This window comes from Homarus americanus, unplaced genomic scaffold, assembly GCF_018991925.1.
Source record: "Homarus americanus isolate GMGI-L3 unplaced genomic scaffold, GMGI_Hamer_2.0 scaffold39232, whole genome shotgun sequence".
Classification (NCBI taxonomy): domain Eukaryota; kingdom Metazoa; phylum Arthropoda; class Malacostraca; order Decapoda; family Nephropidae; genus Homarus; species Homarus americanus.
The window spans coordinates 60,811-73,465 of NW_024734444.1; the positions used below are offsets into that span (position 1 = coordinate 60,811).

General features: G+C 40.3%; 1 protein-coding gene across 2 annotated transcripts in view; it reads right to left on the reverse strand.

Moving 5' to 3' along the window:
* Nucleotides 1-1,658: 1,658 nt before the first annotated feature.
* The window catches only part of LOC121870257 (putative neural-cadherin 2), a 146,351-nt gene continuing 135,354 nt past the window's right edge, over nt 1,659-12,655 (reverse strand). The window contains exons 24-29 of one of the 2 annotated variants that reach the window (XM_042372045.1): nt 12,117-12,306; nt 7,519-7,628; nt 7,234-7,365; nt 6,162-6,368; nt 4,953-5,165; nt 1,659-3,906 (exon numbers count right to left, since the gene is read on the reverse strand). In XM_042372045.1, the coding sequence (XP_042227979.1) occupies nt 3,563-3,906; nt 4,953-5,165; nt 6,162-6,368; nt 7,234-7,365; nt 7,519-7,628; nt 12,117-12,306 (1,196 nt within the window). In that variant the 3' untranslated portion in view covers nt 1,659-3,562. Of the gene's footprint in view, nt 3,907-4,919; nt 5,166-6,161; nt 6,369-7,233; nt 7,366-7,518; nt 7,629-12,116; nt 12,307-12,655 lie in introns of both variants that reach the window. The other variant, XM_042372044.1, reaches the window with a different exon arrangement.

Below are 12,655 nucleotides of genomic sequence, written 5' to 3' on the forward strand. Positions count from 1 at the left end.
CAGTGTTTTCTACCCCATGGTTCCGGCCCCACGAGGATCAAGCTCTCCTCTACTCGTAACATGAAGAGCGCCACTATAGGCTGACAACTAACTGCTCGTCTGGTAGCGGGAAGAGGGACGCCACAGTGTTGATTGCTCCTTATGGCGACGTTTCATTCATTTGTTTTTTCAAGATATGGCTGAGATTTTGTTATTTATTTATTTGTTTTCTTTTTTATTTATTTTTTAGTCTATCTCGATGGGCTGTTGCTGTGGTCGGTCGTTTGTCGTCGTCGTCAGGCTTTCCGTCCGTCCACCTATCCATCCCTCCGTCCGTCCACCTATCCATCCCTCCGTCCGTCCGTCCATCCACCCGTCCGTCCATCCACCCGTCCGTCCATCCACCCGTCCATCCACCCGTCCTTCCTTCCACAAATTTTTCAGATCTCAAACTACGAGTACTTAAAAATTATATACAAGCTTTATTTTATTGAAAATCTGTAGCAATGTTCCACGAATGGTCACAATCAAATCCCACCATGAGACACACTATGGTCACATAACACCACCAGGACACACACTGTGGTCACATAACACCACCAGGACACACACTATGATCACATAACACCACCAGCACACACTATGGTTATATAACACCACCAGGACACACACTATGGTCACATAACACCACCAGGACACACACTATGGTCACATAACACCACCAGGACACACACTATGGTCACATAACACCACCTTAACACACACTATGGTCACATAACATCACCATGAGACACACTATGGTTACATAACACCACCATAACACACACTATGGTCACGTAACACCATAACACCATCATGCCACACACTATGGTCACATAACACCACCATGACACACACTATGGTTACATAACAACTTGTGAGGGTAATGAAAAACCTAATAACAACATCATCATTTATTTGTCATATAAATTTTATAAAAATACAAAATCATCGCCGTCAGATGCCAGACCGGCGCCTCATCTCCGACCTCTGTATCTCGCCAAGACCTATACGGGGTCTGACGAAGATCTCGCTAAAAACTATACGGGGCCTGACGAAGATCTCGCTAAGAACTATACGGGGCCTGACGAAGATGTCGTCAAGACCTATACGGGGCCTGACGAAGATCTCGTAAAGACCTTGCTTTGATATGACGATGATCTCAACAAGATCTTTACGAGACCTTAACGATGATCTCGTCAACACCTCGCCACACCCTCATCATAATCTGACGAAGATTTCCTAAAGATCTTACCGAGACTTTCACCAAGACCTCAACTAGAGTGTCGATAAGAACTCATTCCCTTTAAATTTTCTTGCCTGTGTTTCTCTACACCTTATACAAAATTTCCTTAACCTGTGTCTGGGCAAACTTCGTTAACCTTCGGCTTCTCATGCCTGAGGAAAATGTCATTATATAGCGTTTTGGGAACACTAGAATACCTGTACTGGGTCGTCAAGCAGGTGACGCCTCCGCTGTATCGACGTGGTTACAGCAGTATATGTATCAGGTTACTCACTCTTTTAAGGGTCCTGCGGCAGAAGCCCTAATTGGTATCACACTATGGCAGGCGTTTTCTCATATAATGGCCTGTATACTCACTTTTGGGTACAAGATACTATATATATATATATATATATATATATATATATATATATGTGTGTGTGTGTGTGTGTGTGTGTAAATAATTGCTTACGACCGTTTTGTATGTACAGTACCACAACTTCATCATTATTGCCATCCTCGATTTTCTTTAGCGTCACCCTCTACCGTTTGCCATTATTTTGTTAGCCAAATAACTTTATTACGACAGCACACACGTCATGATGGGAACACTACGTACAATAAAAGACAAAAGTCGTGTCGTGAAATTTGGTGAAAACATACGCCGAAGAGCTAAACTTTTGGTGCGCTCCGCCTTGTGGTAGGGCTCTCATAATGTTTCACGAGTTATATTTAATCTTCGGACAAAACCACGACACAACTTTTGTCTTTGATTGTACATACATCTTGCCTCTTCTCTCCCAATCTGCGGTAAGAGAAGATTTTTATAACATAAATATAAGTGTTAGTATTTGTTAACGTATACTGTATATAGATCGACCGAAATAAATTGACCATCGCTGAACAAACTCGGTCGTTGTTTTTAGGCTAAAGTTGTATTGGGATGGTCGCTGGGAAAGGTAAACGTTATACAGTGACGACCGCTTAAACGCTGTGTACCGGTATAGTTGTGCTCATAGTGGATGTTACATAGACGTGTTTTCTAATACTGGTTAACACTATATAGAGTTGGTCATCGTTAGTGGTTATTATTATTATTATACAGAAGTGGTCGCTGGTGGTGGTGGTTAACGCTATATAACGACGTTTCCTGTTAGTGAAAGCCATATGAAGGTAGCCGCTGTTACTGGTTAATGCTATACGGGGGTGTTCGCTGCCAGAGGTCAACGTGGCCAGGATAACGTTTGAGGAGGTGCCAGGCTCCTAATATTGGTCAAGTACGTGTAAGAGGCTAACGCTAATAATTATAAAAGCTGTACAGAGGTGATCGCTATAAAGAGGTCATCATTATCTCAGGTCAACGTTATATTGACGTAACTACTGCTGGTGGAGTCCAATGCATTACGGAGGTGTCTGTTAGGGGATGAAGTGGGGAGGTCTTCGTTATACAGAGGTGACTGCTGGAATAAATAATGTTTGTTATATGGAGGTGACCACTGGGAGAAGTCAACGTCAGAAATAGGTGGTCGCTATTACAGGTTATTGTTATACTAGAGGTGGTTGCTGGTACATAGTTTTTTCGTGGATTTAATACCTGTATGTAACTTTAACCTTATTTGCCTACGGGACATTATTTTCCTACGAGACATTGAGACGAGGGCGCGGATGGCTTCTTCAGGCTATGATTTCTCAACTTTGATTCTAGCTTTCGTGTTTTTTCTTATCTATTACTAATAATTTTTATTTATTTTATAATTTTTTTTTTTACACAAACAACAACATCATTCATCAACATTATTATAGAAGGTTAAATATTCCTTTTGTTTATTGTTATTATTATTATTATTGAACGGTATTTTATAAGTGAGCTTTGGACGCAAATAACTCCCATCACACACTGAAACTTTTTTTGTTTTTGTTTTTGTATGTACAGAATAAAAGATACTCAGACGTTCTGGTCACACCGGAGACTCTCAAAGCAAGTTTACAGCACAATGTAATAATTCAGGTGATTATAAAAAGAGGATCATCCATACAAATTAACTACTGTTTGTCATGTGCTGTGGTAGTTATGGTAATAATGTGAAGAGAGAGAGAGAGAGAGAGAGAGAGAGAGAGAGAGAGAGAGAGAGCAAAATCTCAATAAATACTCTTACTTGGATCAAATTAAGTTCACAACTCACACCGCCGCTAAACTAAGAATAAGGAAAATACGAATAAAAAAAAGAAAATCAGTTGATATGGTGAGGGGGAATGTAACTAGCTGAGGATACGCTCAAGTGAATTATGTCGCAAGTCAACTTTGTCGACGAAAGCCACTTATTTGGTCTTGAAGGCACGGGGCGGTTCGGGTATGGGCATGGGTATGGGTGTGGCCATAGGTTCAGGGAGAATCGTTGTCCCAAGCCCGTCTGTGATTGGTGGAGGCAGTGGATCTGGGTATGCTGTGTGTGTGACCCCGTCGCCGTCTGGGCCACTCGTCGCGTGTATGTCGCAGAGGATGGTTTTGATCGGCGGGGCTGTGTCTTTGGCTCCGTTGGTTTTAGTTGTGGTTGTAGGCGACTGGTTGGAGTGTGAGCCTGTAGGGTCCCACGACTCCAGCATGTGGGCCACCTCGCGGAATCCTCCCAATAGCTTGGCACTGCCACTACAACTTTCCAAACCTGAAATAGGTGTAAGAAAAAATTTGGTGTTATGGTAACGGATATGGTTTTTCGTCACTTCAAGTTTAAATCGATGCACTCTATAGATTAGTCCACGAAGAAGATTTTGGAATTTTTTATGTAATATCAACTGTTTATACAAATGCATGATTAGATACTGTCCAGAGATCCTCATTAATGACGCGCGAGATGAAGACTGTTCTTAAAGTGTTGTGTGTGTTAAGCATCATCTTTATCCTCTACTCTTAAACCAAGAAGAGACAAGTTTTAATAATTTCTCTGCCTTCCCCAGTATATTTAAGGGATGACAGCGAAATGGGTAACTAATTAACTCCTTGTAATGCACACACACACACACACACGGCGAAATGTTTGAAAATGTACCCCTTCCCAGAATTTAGTCGGATAGATTCTCAGGCCTCTACAATTTACCCCGGGGTAGTTTCTGGATTATACCTCAGGGTAGACTCTGCGAGCTCCCAGAATCTTCCCGGGTATAGTTTAAGGGGGGGGGGGGGAGGGGCTAACCTGGGACCTTACACCAGTAGAGCTACAAGATGAGAGTATTCTTAACAATATTTCTTCAACTTTGGTATTTATTTTGTTTTAAGGTTTTTCGAGGAAACGTTGTATACAGCACCTTCCTTCCCCTCCTCTTTAGGGTAACATCAAGTGTTTTCAGTTTCCTCCTTCACTACTCTTCCCCGTGTTGACCTTCCACCGTCCTCTCCCGCGGCACACAGATGAACACAACCGGACAACAGCTACGAACCCATATATATTTTTTTTTCACTCCTCCCTTTCTCACTGAATTTAATAAACGAGGTTTCTATATATAGAATTAATTGTATTTTTGTGATTCCCTCCCTTCCGGGTAGACCTGCAGGAGAGAGAGCAGGGGAAAGTTCCCTATCTACCTCCTTCCTCCCTTCCCTCCCTAAACTTATAATAGGAGAGTTTCTTAAGGGAAAGTTTATCAGCACTCTTCCCTTCCCTCCTCCTGCGGGACTTACAAGAAGAGAGTGATCCAGGGGAAGATCCTTCACCTTCGTAAGCGTAGTTTCTCAGGTCGTCACCGGCGGGAGAGTTGCCAATCCCTCCCCGACTCGCTCCGTTCTTGCTTCCTCCATTCCTTTCGTCAGCGCTGGCACTACCCTTGCGCCTGTGTCCGGCACCTCCACCACTCGCTACACCTCCCCGTTTCTGTTCCTCAGTGCTGCTGGTGACGGAGGCGGCGTCCACCTGCAGTACGTCCACATCTGCGTCGGGAGAACATATCCAGAAGCGTTATTTACTTTAAGACATTTTGATATATGTTTTCATCTTTACTCTCCACAACTCCTCTGTTCTACTCGGTGGCCTTGTTATCCCCACATATCCCACCGCTCCTACCAGTTACATTGTTTTTGGAATATAAGTACAGGTAATGGCTGTGTGTGACGTATTGATTACATTCACAATTAATCTTTGTATTTTTAGTGGGAGGATTGTTGGAATTTAGATACGTTGCTGGAACTATTTTATTCTTTTTATTTGTTACCTTTAATGGTTCCGGGAAGGAAGAAACCAAGACGATTATGAAATGAGTTTATTTTCAAAACACTAAATGCGTCAATTTATACTTTAGTGAACCGCTACCGGCAGAGTAGTTCTGCTGTCAAGTGGTCCATATTGCTAAATTATATGAGTTACTGTGGTGTGGCCATTAACACTGGCGGTTTGGTGAAAAAATCGTGTATTGGTCGGTGTTAAGTAAGAAAACAATATAGCAACCTTTATCGCGTTATAGAAATGGCTCCAATGGGTGGTATACTGTTATTATATAATCGAGCGACCAGCGTTTTATGACCATTGGCTGATGGGGATTTTTATGAGAACTAAATGTGGAGGTAAACGAAAAAGTTAATGAAGTAAATAATGAGGTTAATGGTGTAAATGGGGAGGTAAATAAAGTTAAAAGAGGAAAATTCTGTCCACTGCTCAATGACTGGTTAATGTGGAGGTACGTGATTAGTGAAAAGAAGTAATTAATGAAGTAAATCACAGGTAAATGACAGGTAAATAGAGAAAAGGGTAATGATTTTGTCCAATGTGATTTGGTCCTGGGGCTGGGGGAGGGGGGGTGGGGTGATGTGCAATGGGGTGGGTGATGTGGGGTGGGGTGGGGTGGAGTGGAGTGGGGTGGGGTGGGGTGATGTGGGGTGTGGTGGAGTGGAGTGGGGTGGGATGGGGTGAGGTGGGGTGGGGTGCCTTACCAGCGATGTTGGGATTCTTTGTCCAGGCCGGTTGACCATTTGCTTTAGGGGGTTTGAGCAGCTTCAATTCCAACAAGCTCGGCGTGTGGTTGCAGGGCGTCGATGATTCCTCTTTACAATTCATAGTATTCTCTTTGACATCGGCCATTCCTCGACGTAAAGCAGACCGCCTGTGGTGTTGGTGGAGCAGGAAGGCGCAGATCAGTACTGGAAACGTGAGAGACAGAAAGAGTTGTCACCGCCTGTATGTCAGTCTTTGTGGAGATGTGACGTTAGTGATTGACAGGCTGATATGTGACGGTGATACGTAACAGTGACGAATGGCGGTGATTCTTTACAGTCATATATGATAACGATAAATTAGATATTGTGATAATTTGTAGTGATGAGTGATAATTGGCGATGGGTAGATGATAACGACAGTAAAGATAAATGATAATAAAAATAAACATATGACTGAGGAATGACAATGACATCTAGGAATTGGATAACATAAAATTTGGAAGACTTGGGAGAACGTTTTTCATTCCAGGAATATATTTAAGACTCACTTATTTCATTTCACAATTCCTCTCCATTTTTTCCAGGGTTGAGTTTCATCTAAATGTCGTGGCTGTTTTCTAATGATGATTTTTATTATAGTGTTTGAGGCGTGTGTGTTATTATCCTTTACTGCCGTTGTTTTTTTTTCTTTATGTTTTTAATTATCCCTTTACTCATTGTAAGTTTAATTTACATTGATGTTAAATTAAGGATTATTTGTGTTAGTAATGCTGAGGAAGGTCTTTTGTGAGGTACTGATAGACAGATCTACAGGGAATCTTTTGCTCTGTCGGTGACCAGGACTGTATACTGTTCCTTGTGCCGCACACCCTCTCCTCTTCCAACACTTAGTCAGTTTGCCTGGTAGTGTGATGGAGAGGTACTCTATACATGCATAGTTAATGTCCAGTTCTAGGTCGCCTCTGTTGCAAATCAAAATCTTTATACATATAATTTTCGAGGGACATTAAGATTTAGATTTCTTGCCCCATAATCAAAACACACGAAGAAATATAAATACAGTACTTACGTAAAAGGAATGTGCACCAGACGAGTATGGCCACCAGCGCCCCCAGGGAGAGTTTCAGTGATGTCTCCCCCACGTCTGGCAGGTGACAGTGCTGGCCGCTGAACCCACTAGGACACGCACACGCATACCCAGCTGATGTACACAACCAGAAGTTAAACATTTAATAAAGTAGTAGATGGGTGTATGAAGGTGTGTGAGTATGTTCGTGTAAATTTCTGTATTCTGTATTTGTAATTTTTTTTTTCACATTAGTGTATTCACCTGCCGACTACACCTGTGAGTTACCTGAGTGTTTGTTGAAGCAGGTGCCGCCGTTGAGGCAAGGCTCCCACAGGCACTCGTTCTCGTCCTCACAGGTCGTTCTCGAGGACGACAGGACCCGACCCTCACCACACCTACGTCACAATAGAGTATATGTGTGACAAAACCACAGACGTCACAACATAGCACAATCGTCTCAATAGAACACACGTGTTACAACAGAAAAAACGGCACAACAGAACACATACTTCAAAACAAAACACTTCCTGTACATCTTACAGCAACTTCCATGTCATAATACAACAATGACGTCATAAAGCTTATGGCGTATTTACGTCAACATAACACCTACGTCTGATTTGCGTTCCAACTTAACTCTCTTAAATCATTTTTAGGTCAGAACTGTAAGTCACCTTCCTGCTAGAAGTAAATATTTCCCGTCGCATTTCATCAGTTTACGTCAGCATTTCATCACGTCAAAACAACAATATGTCACATCTACACCAGTGAAATTATTACGCCATACTTACGTCACAGCAATGCGTATAAAATTATGACACACACACACTTATGATTATTAGACTGTGTTTGTCAAAATGTTGAAATAAAACGCATTACGTCTGATAAAAGTTGGTATGTTTATTTTATAACCTAACAACGTGCGTCACATTTGCGTCATAACCAAAGAGGGTACGTCACATTTACGCCATAACATTACTCCAACCGTCACACTAGCGCTTTTGGATCCCTTAGGAACAGCTTAAATAAAGACGGTCATTCGGTCACAATTTTCCATATTTTAAAATCAATTGCGAGGGAGGAGAGAGAGTCGAGTGGAGGTAATCGGATTCAAGCATTTTTTCTATCTTTTTTTTTCTTTCTTTTACGTTGAATATAGAATTAGTAAGGAGAGGAAGATAGGTACAGTTAGTAAGAGATAAAATAGGTGATAGAATTATAGGGTTAACGGTTCAGTCAACGTAGAGAGAGAGAGAGAGAGAGAGAGAGAGAGAGAGAGAGAGAGAGAGAACTACTTCAGTCATTTGTTCTCTTTAATTTTAGGGATGAGAGAAAGTAGGCAATAGAGAGATAGAGTTTTATGTCAGGTTGCTAAGTGTCAATACGATTATCAGTTACAATTTCCGATATGAATGTTTTCCTGTTCAACTTAGCATTATGTTTAGAAAGAAGAAGTAATTATTAGCGGAAAAATAATATTTCTTTTATTTTTATTTTTTATAAATATTTTATTTTACAGGATATTATCATTTAATACCTCACTAAGCTCGTTATTAACTGTGTCAATTTTTTATTTTATTTGAGAATTAGTCTTGGGGAATTGAATTGTCAGGAGGAGAATTTTATGACCAATTTTTAAACCTGGTTGGGATTATTACATAGTTCCTCGTAAAGAAATATTTATAGTAATTTAACAAGTTTTGAGAATAAAAGAGTTGAGAAAGAGAGAGAGAGAGAGATTGAATTTTATCCCCATCTTTTATTACGATTTCTAATTCTTTTGATATCGTTCATGTTAATCAAATTCAAAATCTATATCTGACTCTACGACCTCCTCTTAGACCCTGTGTAGCTTGAATTCTAACCATGATATAGATTTTATACATATTGGTCATGAGGTCAAGGACATAGGAGCTTGATAGGATGTGTCTATAAATTTTTACAGCAATTTTGTTAAAGTTTTATTACTGTCAGATTCACCTTTGACCTCATATCTCTTAGAAATTGACCACTGTGTCCCTTACTTAACTCCGTTTAGTCTTTTTGGTAGCTTCTATTTTGTGTTTTAATTCGATAACAACTTTTGATCTCACTTTCCCTTAATGTCGTCATCATCATCATCATCATCATCATCATCATCATCATAATAATCACCCTCATCATCATCATTTATTATCATCATCATCATCATCATCATCATCATCATCATCATAATAATAATCACCCTCATCATCATCATTTATTATCATCATCATCATCATCATCATCATCATCATCATCAAAGATAACCTTTATCCTCAGTGACTTAACTATCCCCCAAATATTATCATCATCACTTCACTGTTATCAATATCAGGACATAAATAATGACATCAATTTTAATATTTTGTTTATCATCTTATCTTTCTATGCCACACGGGTTCTATACACGTCGAGGTCAGGGAAGTAAACTCAGTACAATAAGTGAATGAGTGATTATAACCAATTGACTACAGATAAATGTTGACAGTTTTTGCGCCATGTTTCATATCGTTACGTACGGTAGGGGAGTTGATACTTTTTTTTATTGAATGTACAGTAGCTCAAACAACTATCTGTGCAGGTGGGGGTCAATATGCTCCGAAATTTTACATGTGACTAGTGACAGCCCTCATGTACCAAAATTTATCGTCCATGGTCTCATATTGTTTCCCACAAAGTATACACAGATAGTTGTTTTAGCGACTGTACATGAGATTTCTGCAGTAAGTTCGGATATGTTCATTCATTTTCGTTTATTTTTTTTTCTATTTTATTGGCACCTGAAGTATTTGGAATAGAGAAAATCCTCTAATTCCTATGAAATTTACCAAGGAAATTATTTTTATCATGTCTTATATTTATTTTACTTATTTATACATATTGTTTAAATAATTGGATATTTATTCGTTTATCTAATTTACATCTGAAGTGTAAAAAAAAAAGTGCAAATTTACATAATCTCTATATTTTTTTCCATTAATTACTAATTCATTCAATTTACACTTAATCACTGTTTTATTACGCCTTTGTCTGTTCTATCTCCTTATTTGAGCATTTGTTTATTTATTTATCCCATACTTGATATTCAGATGAGAGTCAACACCACTAAATTCTCCTCCATCTAATAGGAAGTCGTTTGGCTTCGTCAGTGTTTCGTGTGTGTGTGTTATGTATGGTCTTGAGTTATTCATCTCTTGGGTTATTCACATCACGCTGAATGTGTTTAAGAGATAGTAGAGGGAATGAATGGATGAGGTGAAGTCAGGAACGTGTGTTTGTGTGTGTGTTAACAGGTGAGGCCATTACTACTCAGGGTATTACAGGTGACCCCCATACGGCGCTCACACGTCACACCATTTAGAACTATCGCGCACAGGGTTAGCTCTCAGTACTCACCGTTATGTGTCTTCTTGAGTACGATGACCTTAACCCTTTGAGTACATTTACCATAACCTCTTGAGTACGATGATCTTAACCCTGGAGTACGATGGTTGTAATGTCCTTGTACTTTAAGGTTAATGCCATCGTACTCAATATGCACATAAGGATGCAAATAAGAGTACATAATACCACGCTCCTTTGTATTGCTTGTCATATACCTGTGTAATGATGCCCTTAAACCAACTAATTACATTTCTTATGGTAAAAAAATATAGCTTTCTAAATTATCAGTTCGTCGTGTAAAACTCATGAAAAAGTCTACGGACTTTGAGAACCAGATTTCACTATCACAGGCTTTTTTTTTTTATGACGTCATTCGGTACAACCTCTATTAGGGGTCGTCGAAAGTAAACGAACACAACTGCAGTACTGGGAAAATCCTTTGGGGTGGGGTCGTAAAATCTTGTGCGGAAAAGTTGTTTCTGACAGGGAAATAACTTGAGGTCGTAGAGTAGGTCTTGTACGGACGCTCCTCGTAGCTCTGTGTTAGTGGGGTCGTTTTTGTCTGGCTCGTGGCGGCTGTAGCGGAGGGCGAGTCGTAGATATCTCTTATCCGACGGCTGCGACAACCAGGAAATGCCAGGCTAGACTTAACATCATTGGCCACTATACTGGCTAAGGCTCTAGTGTTCTGTGTCCTCTGGATAGCCTTCTACTAGTTCTGGCTGTTGTGTACATTGTAACTAATTTCCCTAGTGTTAGTTCTTAGTTCTTAGTATTCTTAGTCACATAAACCTCCTCGTATTGATTTTATTGTTCTCTCCTCTCCTCTCCTCTCCTCTCCTCTCCTCAATTACTAACTTCAGTAGCATTAAATACCTTCTCAGATGATTGGATAGACCTCCTCCATAATCATTCCAAATACATATAATAATGATGGCGCTAATTACTGATAAATATGGCGAGTTTAGGAGATAATTGGACGCGGGTGAAAGGTGGTTAATTACGAGCCAGGTAGGATGGGGTTGACCAGCTTGAGGAGTTACCACGACGTTAATGACAGGCTATGTACGTATCGCTAAGTTAACATTACGAAAGACGTGACTGAGTTAAAGTAAAGAAGTGTAAGATATTGTAATTGTCATTTAGAAGAGTTAAGGGGATTTGTTTTTTCACTTGAACTGTAAGGAAGTGGATGACAAATATCAGGCATTGGAAAAAAGTGTCCTAGGGTGCTGGACATTTATCACCATGAATGCAAGTAGTGAAGGACATGTATGGGTGTAATAAGAAGTTGGGAAAGGTATGTTATTTTACTGCATTTTTGAGAAATAAAGAACGTTTTAACAGTCTTTAGAAATGACAGTTGTCTAAAAAAACTCACAAAACGTTATTGATGAGTTAGTGGAGTAGAGATGATTGTAAGGTAATTGTGTAGAGTTAGATGTGAGTTTGGGGGGTAGAGGTACAGGAGGACTCACCCGCAGTGGTAGGACCTCCAGGTATCGACGCAGGTGAGGGGCGCTCTGCAGGAGACATTGGTGCAGGCAGAGGGGGCACCGCACCCTCTCTCCACACTCTTAAACATGCTGGCCTGGCCCCACGCTGTGCTGTTGACCGCAGGCGGTAGAGGCACACTCTTACCAGAGATCCTCACGTCGTCGATACACCCTGTAGGAGGGAAGGATGGGATTTCAGGGATAGTGAATGTAATTGGGTTCTGTAAAGTATATATAATTAAAGATGTACACATTTGTAAACATGAAAACAAATACAAGTCTGTATATGAACAATGATTGACATGTTTCAAAATATCAGTATTCACACACAAGCACCCGCCAGCTTACACACACAAACACGAATGCGTGCGCATAGTCAAACAAACGGACACGCAAATAGGAAATAAATTAGATTTTTTACTTTCTCTTTTACATTTTTTCTTCGTTTAATCGTCATAGTTCTCTCTATTTCTGGTCAGGACTTCGGTTGTTCTCTGGGTAGACCCCGGAGCGTGTTTCAA